This window comes from Phaseolus vulgaris, chromosome 8 (genome assembly GCF_000499845.2).
Source record: "Phaseolus vulgaris cultivar G19833 chromosome 8, P. vulgaris v2.0, whole genome shotgun sequence".
NCBI lineage: Eukaryota > Viridiplantae > Streptophyta > Magnoliopsida > Fabales > Fabaceae > Phaseolus > Phaseolus vulgaris.
The window spans coordinates 36,648,236-36,667,896 of NC_023752.2; the positions used below are offsets into that span (position 1 = coordinate 36,648,236).

The 19,661-nt window shown below is 44.8% G+C and overlaps 1 protein-coding gene across 1 annotated transcript; it reads right to left on the bottom strand.

Moving 5' to 3' along the window:
• Positions 1–11,605: 11,605 nt before the first annotated feature.
• On the bottom strand, positions 11,606–12,013 carry LOC137825036 (uncharacterized). Its single transcript, XM_068630708.1, has one exon. It carries the CDS (start codon positions 12,011–12,013, stop codon positions 11,606–11,608), a length of 408 nt encoding a protein of 135 aa, XP_068486809.1.
• Positions 12,014–19,661: the final 7,648 nt, after the last annotated feature.

Here is a 19,661-nt window from a genome sequence, read left to right on the forward strand (position 1 = left end):
AAGACGCTTTAAATGCTAAAGGCATTTAAATAGAACCGGGGATGTTGGAAATGGGGTTCGAACTTTTGGCAAACGTTCCCATAATACACTCTAGTTGTTTGCTCGAGTCTTGAGGCTACGCACAAGGGACTAGAGAAAGGTTGTTTGCTAGAGGGAGAAAAGATACACAATACACAGTTCTTTTTACCACCTTCAGAGCACCATCCACGGTGTTCCGATACGGAGGGGCAGAGTTTTGGAGTTTCTTGCTAGCTGACTTGAGCGTCGGAGTGCAAACGTCCGCTAGGGCGCCCATTTGTCCTTCTTTGCAGGATTTCACAGGTTGCCAGAGGGAAGGTGTCCTTAGCTGACGGGCAAGGTTGCGCACAAAGACGTATCCAGGTCAACCGGCCGGAACAATTAGTAATTCTGTTTTTCTGGTTTTGAGTATTTCTTGCTGTTTTAATTGTTGTTAATGCTTTGTGCTTGAGTCATTTTAATTTTTGAATCCATACATGTTTGGTCTAGTCATGTTTTTTCCTATAATGTCATCAATTCGTTGTAGTCCTTTTCTTGCTATCTTTGGTTAATTGCTTTTATTTGAGTACAAATTTTGGTTTCTGATTTTCTTGATCCTTTGGTGCATTTTCTTTTTAGTTTTGAGTTCATGCTTGTGTATTAGATCTATACAAGTTCTTATACATCATTTCTATTGTGTCTTTGAAGTTTCTTTAATTCTGTTTTTCATTTCAGTATAGGTTCCTCTGTTTTTCATTAAAACGTGCTGACTGTTTGGTTTATCAAAATTTCTGTGTTTACTGGAAAATTCTGAAATTCTGGAATTCAGTAGTTTGAGGTGTTACAAAAGAGTGAAAAAAATAAGTACATCAAAATTCAATATACAAAAAAAATGATAAATAAAATACGAACAGTGTGTAATTTTGCCAAAAAAAAATATGGTAATCTGGCAGTGATTTTGCAAACTTTATTACAATTAATTGGCGTATTGTTTTTGATTGATTCCAGTGCCAATTTTTATATAACGTCTTGAATTTCTAGTGGTTAAAATTTCACATTCCATTTCGCTTTCTACAGTTCCAGTTAAATTTTTTAAGTCACGCACGGTTTTTAACAAAAAAAAAAAAAATTCCAGTAGCATTGTTTTTTTGTTTTCTTCATCTATTCTAGTACTATTCTTTAGGAGTCCTTTGTGTGTTATCCTTTCTTTGTGTGCCTTAATTTTCTTGCTTGTCTTTTAGTTCATATTCTTTTCTAGTTTTGTCATACCTTGCATTCTGTTTTGGTTTAGTTTTTCTTGCTTGTCTTCTTTGTTTCTCTAAGTTTTGTGGTGACTTGTTCTTAAGTGAGTGTGGTTTGCTTTGACATTTTTCATTTGAAGCTCATCCAATCCACAAGAGAGGCTTGGTTAAGGAAAGAACACTTTTGTTGGAGTGGTTTGAGTACATTCTTTTGGCCTTTTCCAGCAAGCTACATCTTACTTTATTTTGCTAACAAGTTTCTTTAATTGTTTGTTTCTGTTTTTTCTGCTTTTATTATCATGGATACTTTTTCTAGCAGCAAATCTTGTAAACCTTGCTCACCTCAAAAGGCAGCTCTCATTGAAGATTTAAAAAATGTTAGACAATCAAATGCACAATATCTTGAGGTGTTGAGCCAAATGGAGACAAGGCTTCGAATTTTAGAAGTACAACGCATGGAGAAAAGATTGTCAAAACTTGAATTGAAGTACGAAAGATCTTCACATTCCAATCATGAAAGACATCATTCTCCTAGGCATTCTTCCAAAGATTTTTCCAATGCTCACGGCCAACATCATCATGGGCTTGTTTTAAAGAGTTTCAACACCTATGGGAGCTTTGAAAAAAAGGAAGAATGGAAAATACATAAACGTGAAGATAGAAGCCAACATGTGATATTGCCTTATGTTCAAAGTGTTAAAGTACCTAGCTTTAGTGGTAATAGTGATCCTAATGTGTATTTAGATTGGGAGGCTAAATGTGAACAAATTTTCAAAGCCTATGGGGTCTATGAAGACCAAAAGGTGAAAATAGCATTTTTAGAATTTTTAGATTTTGCCAAGAAATGGTGGCATAGCATTGTAATGGACATTGGATATCACAAGAGACCTCCCGTGGTTTCTTGGAATGATTTGAATGAGTGTATGCGCGCGAGGTTTGTTCCTCCTTATAGGAAGGAGCATTTGTTGAAGTTCCAAAGGCTTCATCAAGGACATAGGATGGTAGATGAATATTTTCAAGAATTTGAAACATCTTTGATTAAAATGAATTTGCATGTTAATGAAGAATCAAAGATAAAATGGTTTGTAAGTGGTTTAAGAAGAGAAATTAAAGATATGGTAAAACTACATGAGTATACTTCTTTAAAGAAAGTGTTTCACTTAGCCATCAAGGTAGAATCACACCTTTTGAAAACAACTTTCAAAAATACTCATGATGATAGTTTCTACAACTCTTCTAGGAAGGATGCAACCAAAGTTTTTACTCAAAATTCTCCTTCAAATTTTTCCAAAGAAACCACTTCTTCCCAAAAAGTTTCTACCCAAAATCCTTCTACCCCTAAGTCATCCACCAAAACATTAAAAACCAAATGTTTTAAATGTTTAAGTTTTGAGCATATAGCTGCCAGTTGTCCAAATAAACAACCAACAAAGTTAAATGAGGTAAAACAAGACCAACTTACCATAAACAACAAAAGCGAAAATGAAAGAGAAAGAGAAGGACAAGATAAATTAGGCCTCATCCCTTTACCTCCAAGGTGTTTTCCTTCCTTATCTTTTTCATTACCCAAGGTTCCTACTTATACACCATATTGGATAAAGAATGTTAAGGATGATTTTTTCATACCTTCTAGTTTTCCAAATAATATCATTTCTCAACAATCTTTTCCAACATGGTCTGTGTATAGAACATCTTTTTCTGAACTCCCAACATTTCAACGTACCAAGTCATGTTTGCCTATTTCTTCTTGTATTCTCTTATCTAATAGCAAACTGACTTTGTTTTATGCAGGAGTACTGATTTCGTGGACGAATTCTTTCCAACTTGGGGAGTATGATGAGAATCAAAAAGATGTTATCAATAGAAGAAATGGACAAGGGCCAAAGCATTTAAAGTTCTTCTTATTAGTCTTTGCAAAAGATGAGGCCCAAGCCCAAAGCCCAAGCCCAAGAAGGCCCAAGCCCAAGAAGCCCAAGTCCAAACCATAAGGGGCAAGGCCAAGCATTAAATAAAAGAGCATCATTTGAATTACTCTTGTATAGTTGTAGGAGGTGTGGATATTAAATAAAGGAGTGTGAATATGTAAAAGAAAGTCACATTGTCCTTGTGACTTAGGAGAGTAGGTGTAGGTGTAGTTTTTAGGAGGTGTCATAGTAGAAAAAGGTCACACCTCCCATGTGACTTTTTTTGGTGGGAATTTCAAATGAGTTTTATTTGAATTTTCCCATGTATTTTCCAGCACCCTCACACTATAAATAGAGGTGTGGGCTCTTGTAAAATTCAGATTTGAATTTTGATTAGAGAAACTATACTCAATTTTTGAGAGAGCATTGGAGAGCTTTGTGCCTTCACTAGTCTTATCTTGAGAGTTCAATGGTTACCTCAAGTGGCGGCTTGCACACTTATCTTGGAGTCTCCATCCTCCTAGAGGTTGAGGCCAGGGAACAGTTTACCAGAACATGCACGATGAGCAAGTAATGCAGATCGTGATAGCGGCAGGCGAGACCACAGAGAAGGTGTGCATGGTGACACCCCGTACTCGCCATTAGAAGAGATCGCGCTCCAAGGCAGCTATGCACCGAGTTGGTCCTCACCTGAGTAACTTAGTCAAACAGCCTGAAGAGTAGAAGTGGCGCTCAAGCAGAAGATGTTCCAGATGGTGACACGTGTACAGCTGGATGCGAGCCACGTGTCCAGAGGTGTAACCATCAGGTGTGAGAAAACGCACAGGTATATAAGGAACTCTTAATAGATTATGAGGTACGCGCGTTTAGAACACTTCTTTACGCTTTGAGAACACTTGAGTACGCTGAGAGAGTTTTTGCACGGTTCCTTAAGTTTCTAGCTTTTCTCTCTTAGAGTTTTGGTGATTCCGTCACTGACTTGAGCGTCGGAGCGCGATCGGCCCCAGCGGCGCCACTCTGTCTTTTGCAGGTTCTTGAGGAGAATCGAGGTGTGAAGGACAGAAGCTAGCGCGGTGGAAAGCCGATCCAGAGGAAGATACCTTTGACGTGGCAAGATCCTTGCGCTCTGGTCAACCGACAGGATCATCAGGCGCCCACCGTGGGGCCGTGTAAAACCTGTCCCCATCCACAGCGTGAGTTCTTGAAGTTTCTGTAGTTTCTGTGTGGTTGTGTGCTGGTGCAACCATTTTCCACCGTTCGTTCTTGCTTTTGTTCGGTGATTTCGAGTTTTCCACCATTCGTTCGAGCTTTTGATCGAATTCTTGAAGTTTGTTGCTGTTTGCGCGGTTTTCAATCGGTTGATTCGGAGCTTTTTCCGTTCGTTTGCGTTTCTGGTTGGTGAATCGGGAGTTTGCGGGAGGAGCGGTAGGTTCGTGGTGAGATTGCAAGTTTCTGTGAAGGTTTCGACGTCCGAATCTATCGGCGTGCTGTTGTGGTTGCGTTTTTGGAAGTTCTTGGGAGTTTGGGAGTTTGTGACCGCTTGATTGCTAGATCGATTGTTTGCTGGAAAAGGTTTTGTTCGTTGAAGTTTGGCTTGCTGAGTTTTCATGAAAAAGATGAGAAGCAACCGTTCAAGTCCCGTTGTGCCAGTTGCTACAGAAGGCGCCATGACCATGGCGCAGATGATGGAGATCATGCGTGCGCTGCAGGCGAATGTGGAGGCGTCGCGCGTAGAGCAAGCGAAGATGCCTGAAGACCTGGTCACCTCTCAGGCCAGGAATGAAGAGCTCAACAAAGTGACTAAGGAGTTGCGTCAAGCTCTTTAGGAGCAGAGAGGACGCCCAGTTGTTGAAGAGGTCGCGTCGTCGTCGCCACCGCGCGTTTTCCCTATGCCGTTTGCTCAGGCGATCACAGACACGCTTATCCCTGCGAGCGTAGTACCTGTGAAAGCTTCTTTCACCGGCGTGGAGGACCCTGAGGCACATCTGACCACGTTCCACATGCAGATGATGCTGTCAGGAGGCTCGAATGCTGTATATTGCAAGATGTTTGTGAGCACGCTCCAGGGAACAGCGCTGGAATGGTTTGTGAGCTTGCCTACAGGTCACATAACCAATTTCCAGCAGTTTTCGAAGCTTTTCGTCGAGCAGTACATTGTGAACAAGGCGCCACCTAGGGTGTCTTATGACCTGTTCGACACAGGCAATAGCAGGGAGAGTCCCTCAGGGACTATTTGAATCGTTTTGGAGCACAGATGGTCCGCTCGCCTGCTAAAGACGAGGAGATGTTGGTATACGCCTTCAAAAAGGGCGTGCTGCCGGGACCTTTCTGTGAGGCGCTGATTAGGGCTCACCCCGTCACGTTTGCTGAAGTTAGGCAACGAGAGTGAGGTCGCCGAGAAGAGAGGGAGCGTGGCCCCTGCTAGGCCACGTGCCCAGACTAGAATCCAACCGCAGAGGGTGCTGGAGACGATGGCGGCCAAGAAGGATCAGAGGACTCGCCATCCTTATGATCCGAGGAAGAACAAGGGAAGGGGCCCAGGACGCCCAGGGAGTATAATCGCCCACCAAAGTACAAGTTTGTCATGGGGTTGGCGGATCTGATCGCCATTCCCAACATAGCAGCCAGGCTTAAGGCGCCTAAGAAAGTGGGCGACAAGGTGGTAGGACCAAAACCAAACGCCTGGTGTGAGTTCCACCAGAGTTTTGGTCACACAGTGGATTCGTGTTTGGCCCTGGGATACCTGCTCGACGATCTGGTCAAGAGCGGGTTTTTGAACGATTACCTGCTGAACAAGAGGACGGGAGGTGCGTCGAGCTCCCAGCCGGCGGGTGGAGAGGCTCAGCAGCATGAGATGCCCACTCATGGCGAGATCCACACCATCGCTGGAGGATTCTCGGGTTGTGGATGCACTGCGTCACAGAGGAAGAAATACGCAAGGTCTGTGATGACGATGGATATGTTCGAGGATCACTCGCCAGATGTGGACATCATGTTCACAAAGGAGGATCTTAGGGACGTTGTGCCTCACGACAACGATCCCATAGTTATCTCGCTTGTCACGGCGGGAAGGAAGGTCCACCGGGTACTGGTGGACCAAGGAAGCTCGACGGATGTAATGTTCTGGCCGACTTTCACACAGTTGCAACTACCCCTTGACCAGCTAAGACCCTATGGAGGGTGTTTGTATGGTTTCGCTAGCAATCAGGTGGAGGTCAGGGGGTACATCGAGCTAAGAACAACGTTCACGAATGAGGTGGCCTCGAGGACGGAGAAAATCAAGTACCTCGTTGTGAATGCCCCCTCAGCATATAACATTTTGTTGGGAAGACCAACCCTCAACAGAATAGGAGTTGTGCCCTCAACTAGGCACATGAAGGTTAAGTTACCATCGATGGAGGGGGTGGTGATCACCATCAGATCTGACCAGAAGGAGGCGAAGAAATGCTATGAGAATAGCCTCAAGAATAAGAGGTCAGTAAGTTACATCACCACGACGCCGCCTTCTGGTGTGAAGCCCAGGCCAACAGAATGGCGAGTTGTTGATGCGGCGATGGAAGTGGCCGCTGGAGGCGATGTCGCATGTCGGAAGCTGAGGTTGAGGGAGAGAGCGCCGGACGGGAGGAAGAAGCGAGGAACCTCCCAGAGGAAGCGAGGGAATTGGGAATCGCCAGGGCGGTGATCGCCAAGGAAGCCAGACCCAAACCCGTCGAGGAGTGGCTCGAAAGGGAGATCGGGGGAAAGGTCTTCAAGCTGGGAAGATCTTTGGAGGCTGAGCTCCAAGACCAGATCGCCAAGGTCATAGAACGGCATCTGGATGCTTTTGCATGGTCTGCTTCAGACATGTCGGGAATTGACCCCGATTTCTTGTGTCACCATTTGGCAATGGACACACAAGTCAGACCAGTGCGGCAGAGAAGAAGGAAGTTTAACGAGGAGAGGAGGCAGGCGATCAGGGATGAAACACAGAAGCTCCTCGCCGCAGGCCATATCAGGGAGGTCCAGTACCCTGAGTGGTTGGCTAATGTAGTACTGGTGAAGAAGAGCAATGGGAAGTGGCGCATGTGCGTCGACTTCACTGACCTGAACAAGGCTTGCCCAAAGGATTCGTATCCTTTGCCAAGCATAGATGCCCTGGTCGATAGTGCAGCAGGGTGCAAGTTCCTGAGTTTTCTGGACGCCTTCTCGGGGTATAATCAGATAAAGATGCATCCTATGGATGAAGAGAAAACTGCCTTCATGACCGAGAGGGCGTGCTATTGTTACAAGGTGATGCCCTTTGGGTTGAAGAATGCAGGGGCCACGTACCAAAGATTGATGGATAAGGTACTTGCACCAATGTTGGGAAGGAATGTGCAAGCGTACGTAGATGGTATGGTCGTGACCTCGCGAGCAAGCACGTCTCGGATCTGGAGGAGTTGTTCACCACAATCGCCAAGTTCAGATTGAAGCTGAACCCCGAGAAGTGCATTTTTGGCGTGGAGGCAGGGAAGTTTTTGGGATTCCTCTTAACTGAAAGAGGAATAGAGGCAAATCCTGATAAGTGTGCTGCCATATTGGCGATGAGGAGCCCGGCTACCGTGAAGGAGGTGCCGCAACTTACAGGTCGGATGGCCGCCCTGTCTCGTTTTGTATCAGCTAGCGGAGAGAAAGGCCATCCGTACTTCCAATGTTTAAGGCGAAACAACAAGTTTGTCTGGTCGAAGGAGTGTGAAGAAGCCTTCGTGAAGCTTAAAGAGTACTTAGCGAGCCCGTCGGTTTTGTGCAAACCCTTAGTAGGAACCCCTCTCAGGTTGTATTTTGCTGTGACTGAGAGGGCGGTGAGTGCGGTGCTCGCCCAAGATCAAGACCAAGCTCAGCAGCCTATTTATTTCGTCAGCAAAGTGTTGCAAGGCCCGGAGGTAAGGTATCAGGCCTTGGAGAAAGCTGCACTGGCGGTAGTATTTTCGGCAAGGAGGTTGCGCCACTATTTTCACAGTTTTACAGTGCTGGTGATGACCGACTTGCCCATCCAGAAAGTCCTAAAGAAGCCTGATGTAGCTGAGAGAATGGTGAAGTGGGCGGTAGAGCTGTCGGAGTTCGACATCAAGTATGAGCCCCGAGGTCCGATCAAGGGGCAGATTTTCGCTGAATTTGTGGTCGAGCTCTCATCAGAAGCAGCACGAGTTGAAGGGGATGATTTTCGCTGGGTGCTCTCGGTGGACGGATCGTCAAACCAGCAGGGTAGCGGTGCTGTAGTCATTCTAGAAGGGCCCAACGGCGTGCTAATAGAACAGTCCCTGAGGTTTGCCTTCAAAGCCAGCAACAATCAAGTAGAGTATGAAGCGTTGATCGCCGGAATCTTGCTGGCCAAGGAGATGGGGGCTAGGGTGCTGATGGCTAAGAGTGACTCGTTATTAGTCACGGGACAAGTAACAGGCGAGTTCCAGGCCAAGGATCCACAAATGGCGGCTTACTTGGAGTATGTGTAGGAGTTGAAGAGTTCCTTTGTCTCATTTGAAGTGGTGCATGTGCCCAGAGAGCAGAATGCCCGAGCAGACTTGCTAGCTAAGCTCGCCAGTTCGGGCAAGGGGGGTAGGCAGAGGACAGTGATCCAAGAAACTCTGAAGACGCCTAGAGCATTTGTGGCAGACCACCTGGTTCTTCAGATAAGCAAGTCGACTGAGAAAGCGGCGAGGAGTCACAGGTCCTTGACTCAGGAGACCTTGAGGTCGCCGAGAATAAGAGCATGTCGGGGGGAGAGGTTGAACATGATGCAGGTCTGTGCCACGCATGAGCCAGACACATGGATAACCCAGTACCAGCGCTGCCTGGCAGATGGCCTTCTCCCGCTGGATCCGACGGAGGCTAGGAAGATAAAGAAGAACTCCAGCAAGTTCACCATGATAGATGGCGAGCTGTATAGGTTTGGGTTTACACACCCACTCCTAGAGTGTGTGCACGGAGAAAAATGCACTAGAATCTTGGCCGAGCTCCATGAAGGGATATGTGGAAGTCACGTCGAGGGTCGAGCCCTAGCTGCAAGAACTCTCCGTGCAGGTTATTAGTCGCCAACGATGAGGGAGGACTGCAAGAAGTATGCCCAGTGTTGCAAGCAATGTCAGCAGCACGCCGATTGGCACAAGGCACCTCCGGAGGAGTTAAAGTCAATTTACAGCCCTTGGCCGTTTCATACGTGGGGAATTGACATTCTGGGACCTTTCCCATTGGCGATCAGGCAGATGAAGTACTTGGTGGTGGCGATTGAATACTTCACCAAGTGGATCGAAGTAGAACCAATAGCCCAGATCACCGCACACAAGATTGAGAGCTTTGTTTTGAAGAACATCGTGTGCAGGTTTGGTGTGCCTAAGCGCCTGCTGTCAGACAATGGGACTCAGTTTGCATGTCACCTACTGAAGAAGCTGTGCGAAGAAGTGGGAATTCAGCAGGTGTTTGCATCCGTCGAGCACCCTCAGACAAATGGCCAAGTAGAGTCCGCCAATCGGGTGTTGCTAAGAGGCTTGAAGAAAAGGCTAGAGAAAGCCAAGGGATCGTGGGCTGAAGAGGTACCCCGCATAGTTTGGGCGTATCACACCACCGAGCAGTCAGGAACCCACGAGACCCCGTTCAGCTTGGTCTATGGATGTGATGCAATGATTCCAGTGGAAATCCAGGAGAGCTCGCCAAGATTCCAGAACTTTGTGGCGGAAGACTCGAACGAAGAAAGAAGGTTGAATCTGGATTTACTGGATGAGGTCAGGGAGGAGGCAAGGGTAAAGGCTGAGGCAGTGAAAAGGAGGATTGAACGAAGGTATAACTCGAAGGTGATGCCAAGGCAGTTTAGAGAGGGTGACCTGGTGATGAGGAAGGCCCACCAGTACGAGATGGAAAACAAGTTATCGCTTAAGTGGACAGGACCGTTCAAAATAATCGAGGCGCTCAGGAACGGCGCCTACCGCTTAGAGACATTGGAAGGAGGGGCGATTCCTCGCACTTGGAACGCCACACACCTCAAGTTATATTACAGTTAAAGCTTTGTAAGTAAAAACGAACATGAAGAGATTTGCAAGCTTTCTGTTAAAACAGTTTGAAGGGGGCACTCTTTTTTCCCTAAGGAGGGTTTTTAATGAGGCCACCCAATAAAGAAGAGTTTTCAAAGAGTTTAAAGTTTCTAAGATTGCATGCTTGTTGTTTCGAAAGTTTTAGAAAAAAGACCTTATCACTCATATGTGATTCAAGGCAAGTTTAAAGTTATGCTGCATGCTTTCTAAGAAAAAGTTTTAAAGTCCTCATCGTCTTTCGGCGATCGGAGGCACCATCGATGACTAAAGACCTCAGCGCTCTCGTGCGTTTGGAGGCAAGAAAAGAAAAAGACCTCCTCGACCTCGAGCGAGTGCAGGCGAGAAAGAGTAAAAGACCTCCTCGCCCTCGAGTGAGTGCAGGCGAGAAAGAGAAAAAGTCCTCAGTGCATCCAGGGGGGAGGAGATGTACACCCTGGGCAAGTTGAGGCACCAGATAAAGTCCTTCTCGCCGTCGAGCGAGTTCAGGCCAGATAAAGTCCTTCTCGCCGTCGAGCGAGTTCAGGCGAGAAAAAGTCCTTCTCACCTCAGAGTGAGTTCAGGCAAGATGAACTGAAAAGTCAGGGGTGTTCGTGACCTTAAACGGCGGGAAGGGAAGGAAAACGCCTTTCCCCCTTTTTAGTGAAACATCAATATTGACTTAGTAAGACCAGAGAGAACTTCCACGCCTGTAGGCGGTGGGAGGGCAGATAAAATCCTTCTCGTCCTGAACGAGTTCAGGTATGACGTGAATGGTGAAAAGAGGTTTAAGAGATAGCTAAGGTAGGTTCAAAGAGAACACCTCGCTATCCAGTCCTTTGTTCTGAAACTCAGGGAAGTAGAGAAGGATCCGAAAGGCGCCTCTACCCCCAGATGAGGGAACAATAGTCAAGCGATGAAGGCAAAGAAAGCCTACATCGCCAGAACCCTATGGCGATCAGAAGAATTCCAGGCGATGATGAGCGTAAAGGCTAGCCTTGCCGGGAAGATCAGGTAAACTGTGTTGTGATACAAGTTTAAGTTAAAACCTGCTGCCTAGTAAGTAACCTACTGCCTTAAGTTTGCAAGTTGTGTTAAATATTATCGTTTGAGAGTTGATAGTTGCTCGGATTTTACTTTGAGTTAACAGTTCGATAGATTGTTATAAGATTAACAGTTTGCTCGAGTTCAAAGCAGCGAGTGAACGGTTAAGCCCGAGGAATTGCTAAGTTAATTTGTTTAAGCGAGTTCTACCGGTTATGTTGGTTAATCACACAGCGAGTAAGAAGCGTTTGAGGCACGGTGTTAGACAACAACATCTTAAGCAAAAGGAGTTATATAAAGCAATGTCAGTTCAAATACATAAGAAGAAAAATTACAAGTAAAGTTCGTACAAACAGAAATAAGCGCCAAGTTTCAAAAAACAAGTGATGGAGGGAGGTGATTAATCTTCAGAGGGCACGATCTTCCCATCCACCACTTCGTTGCAGATTGACACCACGGAGAGATCGAGCTCAGGATATTGACACGAGACTTGCTCCAAAGCGGCGTCGAACCCGGCGGAAAGGACTTGGGCGGAGCTTTGCTCGAGCTCTTGAGCCTGCTTCTTCAGCTCGTCAATTTGCTTCCTCAGTCCTTCGTTTTCTTCACGAGCCCGAGCAAGCTCTTCAGCAGCTTTCTTGTTTTCCTCCCGAGCTTGGGCCACCTCTGCAGCAATCCTCGCGTTTTCCTCTTGAGCTTTGCTGAGCTCAGCCTTGGTGTCGTCCCTCTCCTTCTCGACTTTCCCGAGGAGCACCTCCCGATCCGCGGACCTCTTTTCAAGGTTCTCCACCTTGGCCGCATCTGCTTTCATTGCCTCCAAGTTGGCCACCTCGAGCCTGTAAGGTACCAGCTTGCTCTCCAGCTCAATTTTCTCTTGGGCTTGGAGGTGCAGTTTTTAGCGCAGATCGGAGGCCTCCTTACGCACGCCCCTTAGTTCAGCGTCCATGGCGTCCTCCAGCCTTGAATGGTCAATCTCCGCCATCATCAGATTGCAAGAAAGCTTCTCTGCCTCCATCCTTATCAGGCAGTTTGACTCCTTGAGCGCCGCATTCTCATCTTGAAGCTTCTTGCTCGTGTTCTTCACAGCCTTCGTTATAATCGAGGGGAGATCCTCTGCCATCATCTTCAGTTTGGCTGTGAAGGGTCCCCAGATCTCTTCGATGGAGGGGGGGAAGTTTGAGGTTGTTGCTGGTGGAGGTGCTGGAGGAGCTTGGTGCTGACTTTCACCACCACCCTCTTGAGTTTAAAGGGCGAGGGGGGCTTCTTGGCGTGGTGGTGAAGTCGAAGACTCTGTTATCAGGATTGGCGAGTTATGGCCACCCTCATCTCCTCCTGGTGCAGCCCCAGTGATAGAGGTGGTTGAAGGAGGACCCTCTCCAGCAGATACAAATGGCGTGGAGGCGCTTGGAGGATTCTCAATGAAGTTAGGCTCGCTGCCTTCAACCTCAGGGGGCGCGACAGCCAAGGGTGTTGCTTGGACTGGCGGTGTTGGAGCTGGAGGAGAGGGCGGTGTTGGTGTTGGGAGAGCAGGTGGTGAAGAGGGTGCCACCCTTGTTCTTTTGGTGACGAGGCCGTCCTCAGTCGCCTCGTCATCCTCTTCTTCCTGTACCACTTGAGGAGTTTTCCTCTTTGGCTTCCTCGAGACAAGTTTTTTTCTTTGGGGGGCGGGTAGTGTCTCCGAAGGAGTTGGACCTTGGGGAGGAGTTCTGCCCTGAGCAACGGCGATCTCCACCACCGAGTTGGGCACGGTTTGGGAACCCGTCCCAACTTGTGAGATCGGGCGATCGCCCTCAGTTCAGCTAGCTTACCTTTGCCCAACATGAAGTCTGCACAGGGTAGAAAATAGATGAGTAAGCATAAAAGAAAAAGCAAGATATACCAGTATGTGCACGCATGAATAACGCAAACAAGTGGCACATGGATTCAAAATCAAGCCCAATGCAGAACAAGCAGAACGCCAAAGGATGGAATGGTAGGAACGCTAAGTTAGTTCCAACACAAAACAAGAGTCTTGGTGCTGGGGAAAGGGCTAACCTATCTGAGCTTCAAGTTGGCCCTCGGAGAACTCGAAGGAGATGATTGAGGCGGTAGGGAAAGTGATGTTGGCAGCTGCTACGCTCTTCCAGAAAAGGCAGAGATCTTTGTCTAGCTCGCCCATGTTGTCAGGACTCCTTGGCCTCCTGAAGCATTCCTTGGAGTCTTTGTTCCCCTTGTGTACCCAGTACAAGGAAAAACCGTCGAGCAGTGAGGGATCTTGCTCGTTTGGGCGCACCTTGATGAACTTTCCTTTCCAGTCCTTGTAAGATTGCTGGAAGATCGAGAGGATTGACCTCCCAGCAATCCCGTTTAACCTAATCCAGAGGCGGTCTCCGGGATTCTTAGCCTCGAACAGGAAAAGGAAGACATCTACTGAAGCCGGCAGCCCCAGGTGTGCGCAGATGATTTGGAACGCCCTTACGAACACCCAGCTGTTGGGATGAAGCTGGGCGGGGGCGATATCGAGCTCGGTTAGCAGCTCTCTCTCGAAGTTAGTAAAGGGAAGTCTAAGCTTCACTTTCTTGAAGAAGGTGGCGTAGAGGAAGCAGAACAACTCGCCGTTGTTCCCTTTGTCGTCCGCACAGATCGGCTCGTCCGGGAAGCAGGGCAGCACGGCCACCTTGCTATCATTTTCCTTGTGGAAGGAGAGGTCGGACTGGTCTCCTTTCCTTAGTCGGAGCACGCCCAACTCCGTGTTTATTGAAGAAGTGTCTTTTAACAAGAGTGGGGTGGCCCAAGGATAGAGTTCCTTGTAGTCTTTTGGAGGCAAGGAAGCCCCTCTGGCGACTGGCGGGGTTGCCTGAGCGAGGTTGGCGTGAGAAGTTGCAGGCCTCTCAGCCTGGGTAGAAGGACCACCAGATGCTCATGGTGGGTTACGCGCTGGTGGAGGATTTGCCCCAAGAGCAACCCTACGCGCTTGGGGTGGAGGGTTTCGCGACGAAGAAGGAGGGTTCGCGGTGGATTTTGTATGAGCCATCGCAGGAACTGCAAAGGAAAATGAAAGGGATGAAACAAAGCCAACAGAACGACTCGATTGAGAACGAAGAAGACAGAGCGAACGAACAAGAGTTCGCTGGGATGAACGTGACGAAGAACGAAGCCCTAAGCTACGAGAGAAGGAGAAAAGGAAAAAACAGCCCACAACGTATGCTTCAGACAGATAATGGATGATGTGAATCGGTTAAAATGCAGCAAATATCAATAGAAAAAGTAAAAGAGGTACCTTTTTGTGATCGGATGAGCGTTGAAGAGAGTTGGAGATTGAGAGAGTTAAGAAGCTTCGTGGGTTCGCAGAGAAAAACTTAGAGTGTTTGAGAATGCAGAAAGATGATGGAACAGTGGAAGTGCAAGGGGTTTTAAGGGTTTTTCGAACGTTTTCGGAAGCGCAAACGACAGCTGAAGATAACCGTTGATGAAGCCACGTGTCGAGCGATTAGAAAAAGGGGTTTGGTGGAGCATCAGGAAAGCAGAGGGTACGGACGTTTGGAATTCCGTGCCAGCGCCGCGTAGATCGACGGTGATGTGACCTTTTAGTCTTTTTGCTGGACAAGTCTTCGCTTAAGACTGGGGGGCTTGTGTACCGATCAGGTAGTCAGGAGTGATGACGTGGCAGCAAGAGATAATATAGGCGTGTTGAACGGAACACCTGGCTGACAGAAGGGAAGGACATCGGGAAGTCTGTGTAGTCGCCAATCGTTAAGTTGGCGTGCTCCGATCTCTAGCGTATCTAAACCGGCGGTCATCAGGCTAGTGTCGTAGTCGCCGTATGTGAGCTTAGGCGACCAAGTGGTCAGAGATCGCCGAGAGGGGACATCGCCGAAAGATCAAGAAAGCTTGTTCAAGGCCTTCAAGAGGCACGAGTACGAAGGATGAAGTTATCAGATGATCATTCCCTAGCCAGAGGTTGAGGCCAGGGAACAGTTTACCAGAACATGCATGATGAGCAAGTAATGCAAATCGTGATAGCGGCAGGCGAGACCACAGAGAAGGTGTGCATGGTGACACCCCGTGCTCTCCATTAGAAGAGATCGCGCTCCAAGGCAGTTATGCACCGAGTTGCTCCTCACCTGAGTAACTTAGTCAAATAGCCTGAAGAGTAGAAGTGGCGCTCAAGCAGAAGACGTTCCAGATGGTGACACGTGTACAGCTGGATGCGAGCCACGTGTCCAGAGGTGTAACCGTCAGGAGAGAGAAAACGCACAGATATATAAGGAACTCTTAACAGATTATGAGGTACGCGCGTTTAGAACACTTCTTTACGCTTTGAGAACACTTGAGTATGCTGAGAGAGTTTTTGCACGGTTCCTCTAGTTTCTAGCTTTGCAAAGCCGATCCAGAGGAAGATACCTTTGACGTGGCAAGACTCTTGCGCTCTGGTCAACTGGCAGGATCAACAGTAATTTTATATTCAGATTGTGATAGTTATAATATGTTGATGTGAGTTGATTAGGAGATGGTTCATTAATAGACACTTTTAAAAATTAGGATCAAGATTCTCAAGCAACTGAAGAACACAAACAAGAACAAGAAACCAAATAGAAACCCATTTCTAGGAATTGAACCGATTGAAACTTCAATTAAGAACACATGAACCGATTAAAATAGCAAGCAAACAATTCCGATCGATTAAACCAAGAAACAACCACAAACTATCGATTAAAACAACAACTACACAAGTTCTACCGATTAGAAACTTAAGTAACAACAACAAGACATGTTTAGAGTTTGAAATGGAATGAAAATGGAAGAAGAAGATGAAAGGATCTATGATCTTAAGGGACAAAGATGAGAATAGTAGCCAAGAAAAAGAAGCTAGTGAGAGTGATGAAAATGTAAAGATAGAAAAGCAAGAGAAAACCCTTGGAAAGCAAAAGGCGTGGGAGAAGAGTGTTCCTTCCGACAAGGTCATTCAACAAGAAGGAAAAGTTGAAAATACCTTTGAAAATATGCTTCTTGTTGAACAACCTAGCCTTACCTTTTGTAAAGGAACACTTGCAAGCCTACTAAAAAAAGAAGAAGAATCCTTAAAAGAGGTTTGCATAGATAAAAATGTAGTAGATTATTTTTCATATGTGCTAAGATCTCACCAAGTGAAGGTCAAGTTATCTATAGGCATCTACAAAGAAAAATTTTTATGTGAGGTAGTGCCTAAAGAAAATTGTCATGTCTTATTAAGACAACCATTGCAAAGAATTAAAATTTTCATGAAGAAAGGTTGTATCAACGAGACTACCTTCACACATAAAAGAGAAATTCTTCATGAAGGAGAACTCATGGGCCAAATTAGAGTTGTTAAAACTCTAGAGCTTTTAAAAGGAAAACTCTTATCACCCATGAGAAAAGATGTTCAAAGACATTACCCTAGATACATTCCTTGTTTTAAAAAAACATCTAAGGCGATGGCTCGTGAACTCTATACTCCTTTACCTTTTGCAAATGATCCATGGGAAGATATAAAGCTAGATTTTATATTAGAGCTTCCTTAGACCACAAAAAGTATTGATTCCATTTTTATGGATAAGCTCTTCTCTAGAGAAGTAATGAAACTTCATAGTTTACCTCTAAGCATAATATTGAAAAGAGCTCCAAACTTTGAAAACCATTTTTTGAGGATACTTTTAGAAAAACTTGGAACTAAGTTGTACTCTTCAAATTCTTATCATCCTCAAAAGAATGGTCACACTGAAATTGAAAACATAGCTCTTTCTACTATACCTAGAGTAATCATGAAGTGCACACATAACTCTAGAGATGAGCATGCATACGATAAAGTAGTCCACAAGACTACTAATATTTCTACATTTGAAATTGTATGTGGACTTAATTCTCTTTCTCCTTTTAAGTTGTTACCATTTCCTAAAGGACTTGTGCCTAAGGAAAAAGTAACAAAGATTGAAAATTTTAAAATGAGGATTAGAGAACACATACAACGATCAAAAGAGAAATATTGTAAAAAGTTTCCAAAAACAAAAGAAAAACAAAAATGGCAATTTCATAAAATTGATTTTTATATAACTACTTCAACTAACTCATTTACTTTATTTGATAATTCCCCTAGATAGAAGTTCGATCCGGGAGTATAAGCATAGTTGAAGAAGCAAGAGGCTGCTATCTAACATCACCACTGTGCATCTAAGGATAGATTTTCTCAAGAAGAAGGAGATGATGGACACCATCCAGTCATACACATCCATCCTCCTAGCCATGAAGAAGAAGAAGCAATGGATTTGAGGACAAATCCTTTTCAAGAGGGAGGGGATGATGGAAGAGGCCCCAACATCAATTCTATCAAAGGCCACCAAAATGCTACATTTAAGGCAATCACTAGAGTCATAGTCAAAGAGGGGTCAAGGGGACTCTTTTACATGTCATAGACTCTAGTGTGAGATAGTTCTTCTTCCTTTTCTAGTTAAAGTAGCATAGTTTAAATCTTTTTATAAATGTCATGAAACATACAAAGTGGTACTTAAAAGGCTAAACCTAAGTTTAATTAGAAATAACCATTTCTAAGTAAACTTAGGACCGACCCAATTAGCTAGACTAATGGGCGTAAATTCTAGACCAACCACACAAGGAATACTTCTAGAATTTACCTCTATTTAGGCGCAACTTCACCCATGTGCTCCCATGTGCCATGTGCTCCATGTGCTCACACTTGCATGTAATTTGGCTAGCATTTCCTTTGTATTTGGCTCTTCAAATTCCAGCCCTGCAATCCTATATAAGGAGGTGCTTGGCTCTCATTTTGTAAGATTGAATAGAGTATTGTTATGCTGCCAATTTTGTGCCATACACTACTCCTTCCCATTGAAATGTTTATGAGGACTTGTTTGTTAACCATGATTTCACCTTCGGCACTAAGTCATTGTTAATTTATAGGGCTTGGTATGAGAGATAGTGGTTAAGGCTAACTTCTCCACAACTCTTGTACTAGCCACATTAGTACAACTACCCTGATCAATAATCAAGAAACATAACTTGTTGGTGATAAGACAGCGCGTGTGGAAAATATTTTCTCTTTGGGTATCATCCAAAGGTTTTGGAATTATTCCCAACATTCGCGTTATCATTAATAAGTCACCTTCACAAGGTATTTCACATTCATATGCACTAAGGGTTTTTTAGGGGGAAGAGGAGTTAGATCTAGATGAGTTATCACTATGTTCACTTACTATTTGATCCCCCTTAACCATCATGGTTCTCTTTGTTGGAAAATTTGCGGCTATATGACCAAAACCTAAACATTTAAAAAAAAATTTACTTCAGGTTTTGGTAGGTGATATAGCAGTTGAAGGTGAGGGTTTTGAATCCTTTGATTTGTAAGTGGACTCCTTTTAAAAATTGGAGGGAAAAGTTGAAGTAGATTTTTGTTTATTTGTGGAGGCACAAATCTAGTGCGCATGCATTCTTTTAAATCATCCCAAGAAACCACGGGTGGTCTCTTGTTTAGCCCAATGTCCATTACAAGTTTATGCAACCATTGCATGGCATAGTCTAAAAATTCTAAGGCGGCTAATTTTACCTTTTGGTCATCTTGGACCTCATGCACCATAAAAATTTGTTCACATTTAGCCTCCCATCCTAAATACACATTAGGATCACCATCTCCACTAAATCTTGGTAATTTTACAAAAGGTTCATAAGGCTTTGCCACATTTTGGCGCTTCTCTTCATATGGATGTCTCCTGCATTTGGTTTCTTCATCATAGCTACCATAATTGTGAGAACTTCTTGATTCATATCTATGATGTTGTCTTCTATGTCTTGGAGGTCTTTCATGTTGCATTTCCAATCTTTGAATTCTTTCCTCCATTTGTCTTAATGCTTCCTCCTTTTGTGCAATGGTTCTTTTAGCTTCATTCAATTCTCCAATTAGAAAAGTGTTTTGAGGAGGATGAGGTTTAGATGATTCACCACTAGAAAGATGATCCATAATATCAAACAAAAACAAATAACAATGAACAAACAATTAGAGAAATCAAGTTAGAAAGCAAAATTGCTCACAACCAAAATGAAAAAGGGAAATAAGCACTCAAAGAAAATTTTCTTTCCTTACCCAAAGTATCCTTGTGGATTGGATAATTCTCAAGTGAAAGATGCTAAAACAAACCGCACTTGCTCAAAGTCAAATCACCACAAAACTTTAGGAAGAAGAAAAGACAATAAAAAAAAGTGCAAAACAAGAAAGGCTAAACCAAAGGTAGAAAAGAGATATGACAAAAACTTGAATAGAAGACAATCAAGAAAAGCACAAAAGAAGACTCAAAGAACCTTACTAAACCTTTAACTACGAAACCTTTAGAACTAGAAAATTGCAAAAGAAAAAGGATACAAAATTCCACAAAGTAGAAAACAATTTGTCAATCAAGTTGAATCCACAAATGGGAAAAGTGAATTTCTAAACCAATTGATAAGCAAGATGC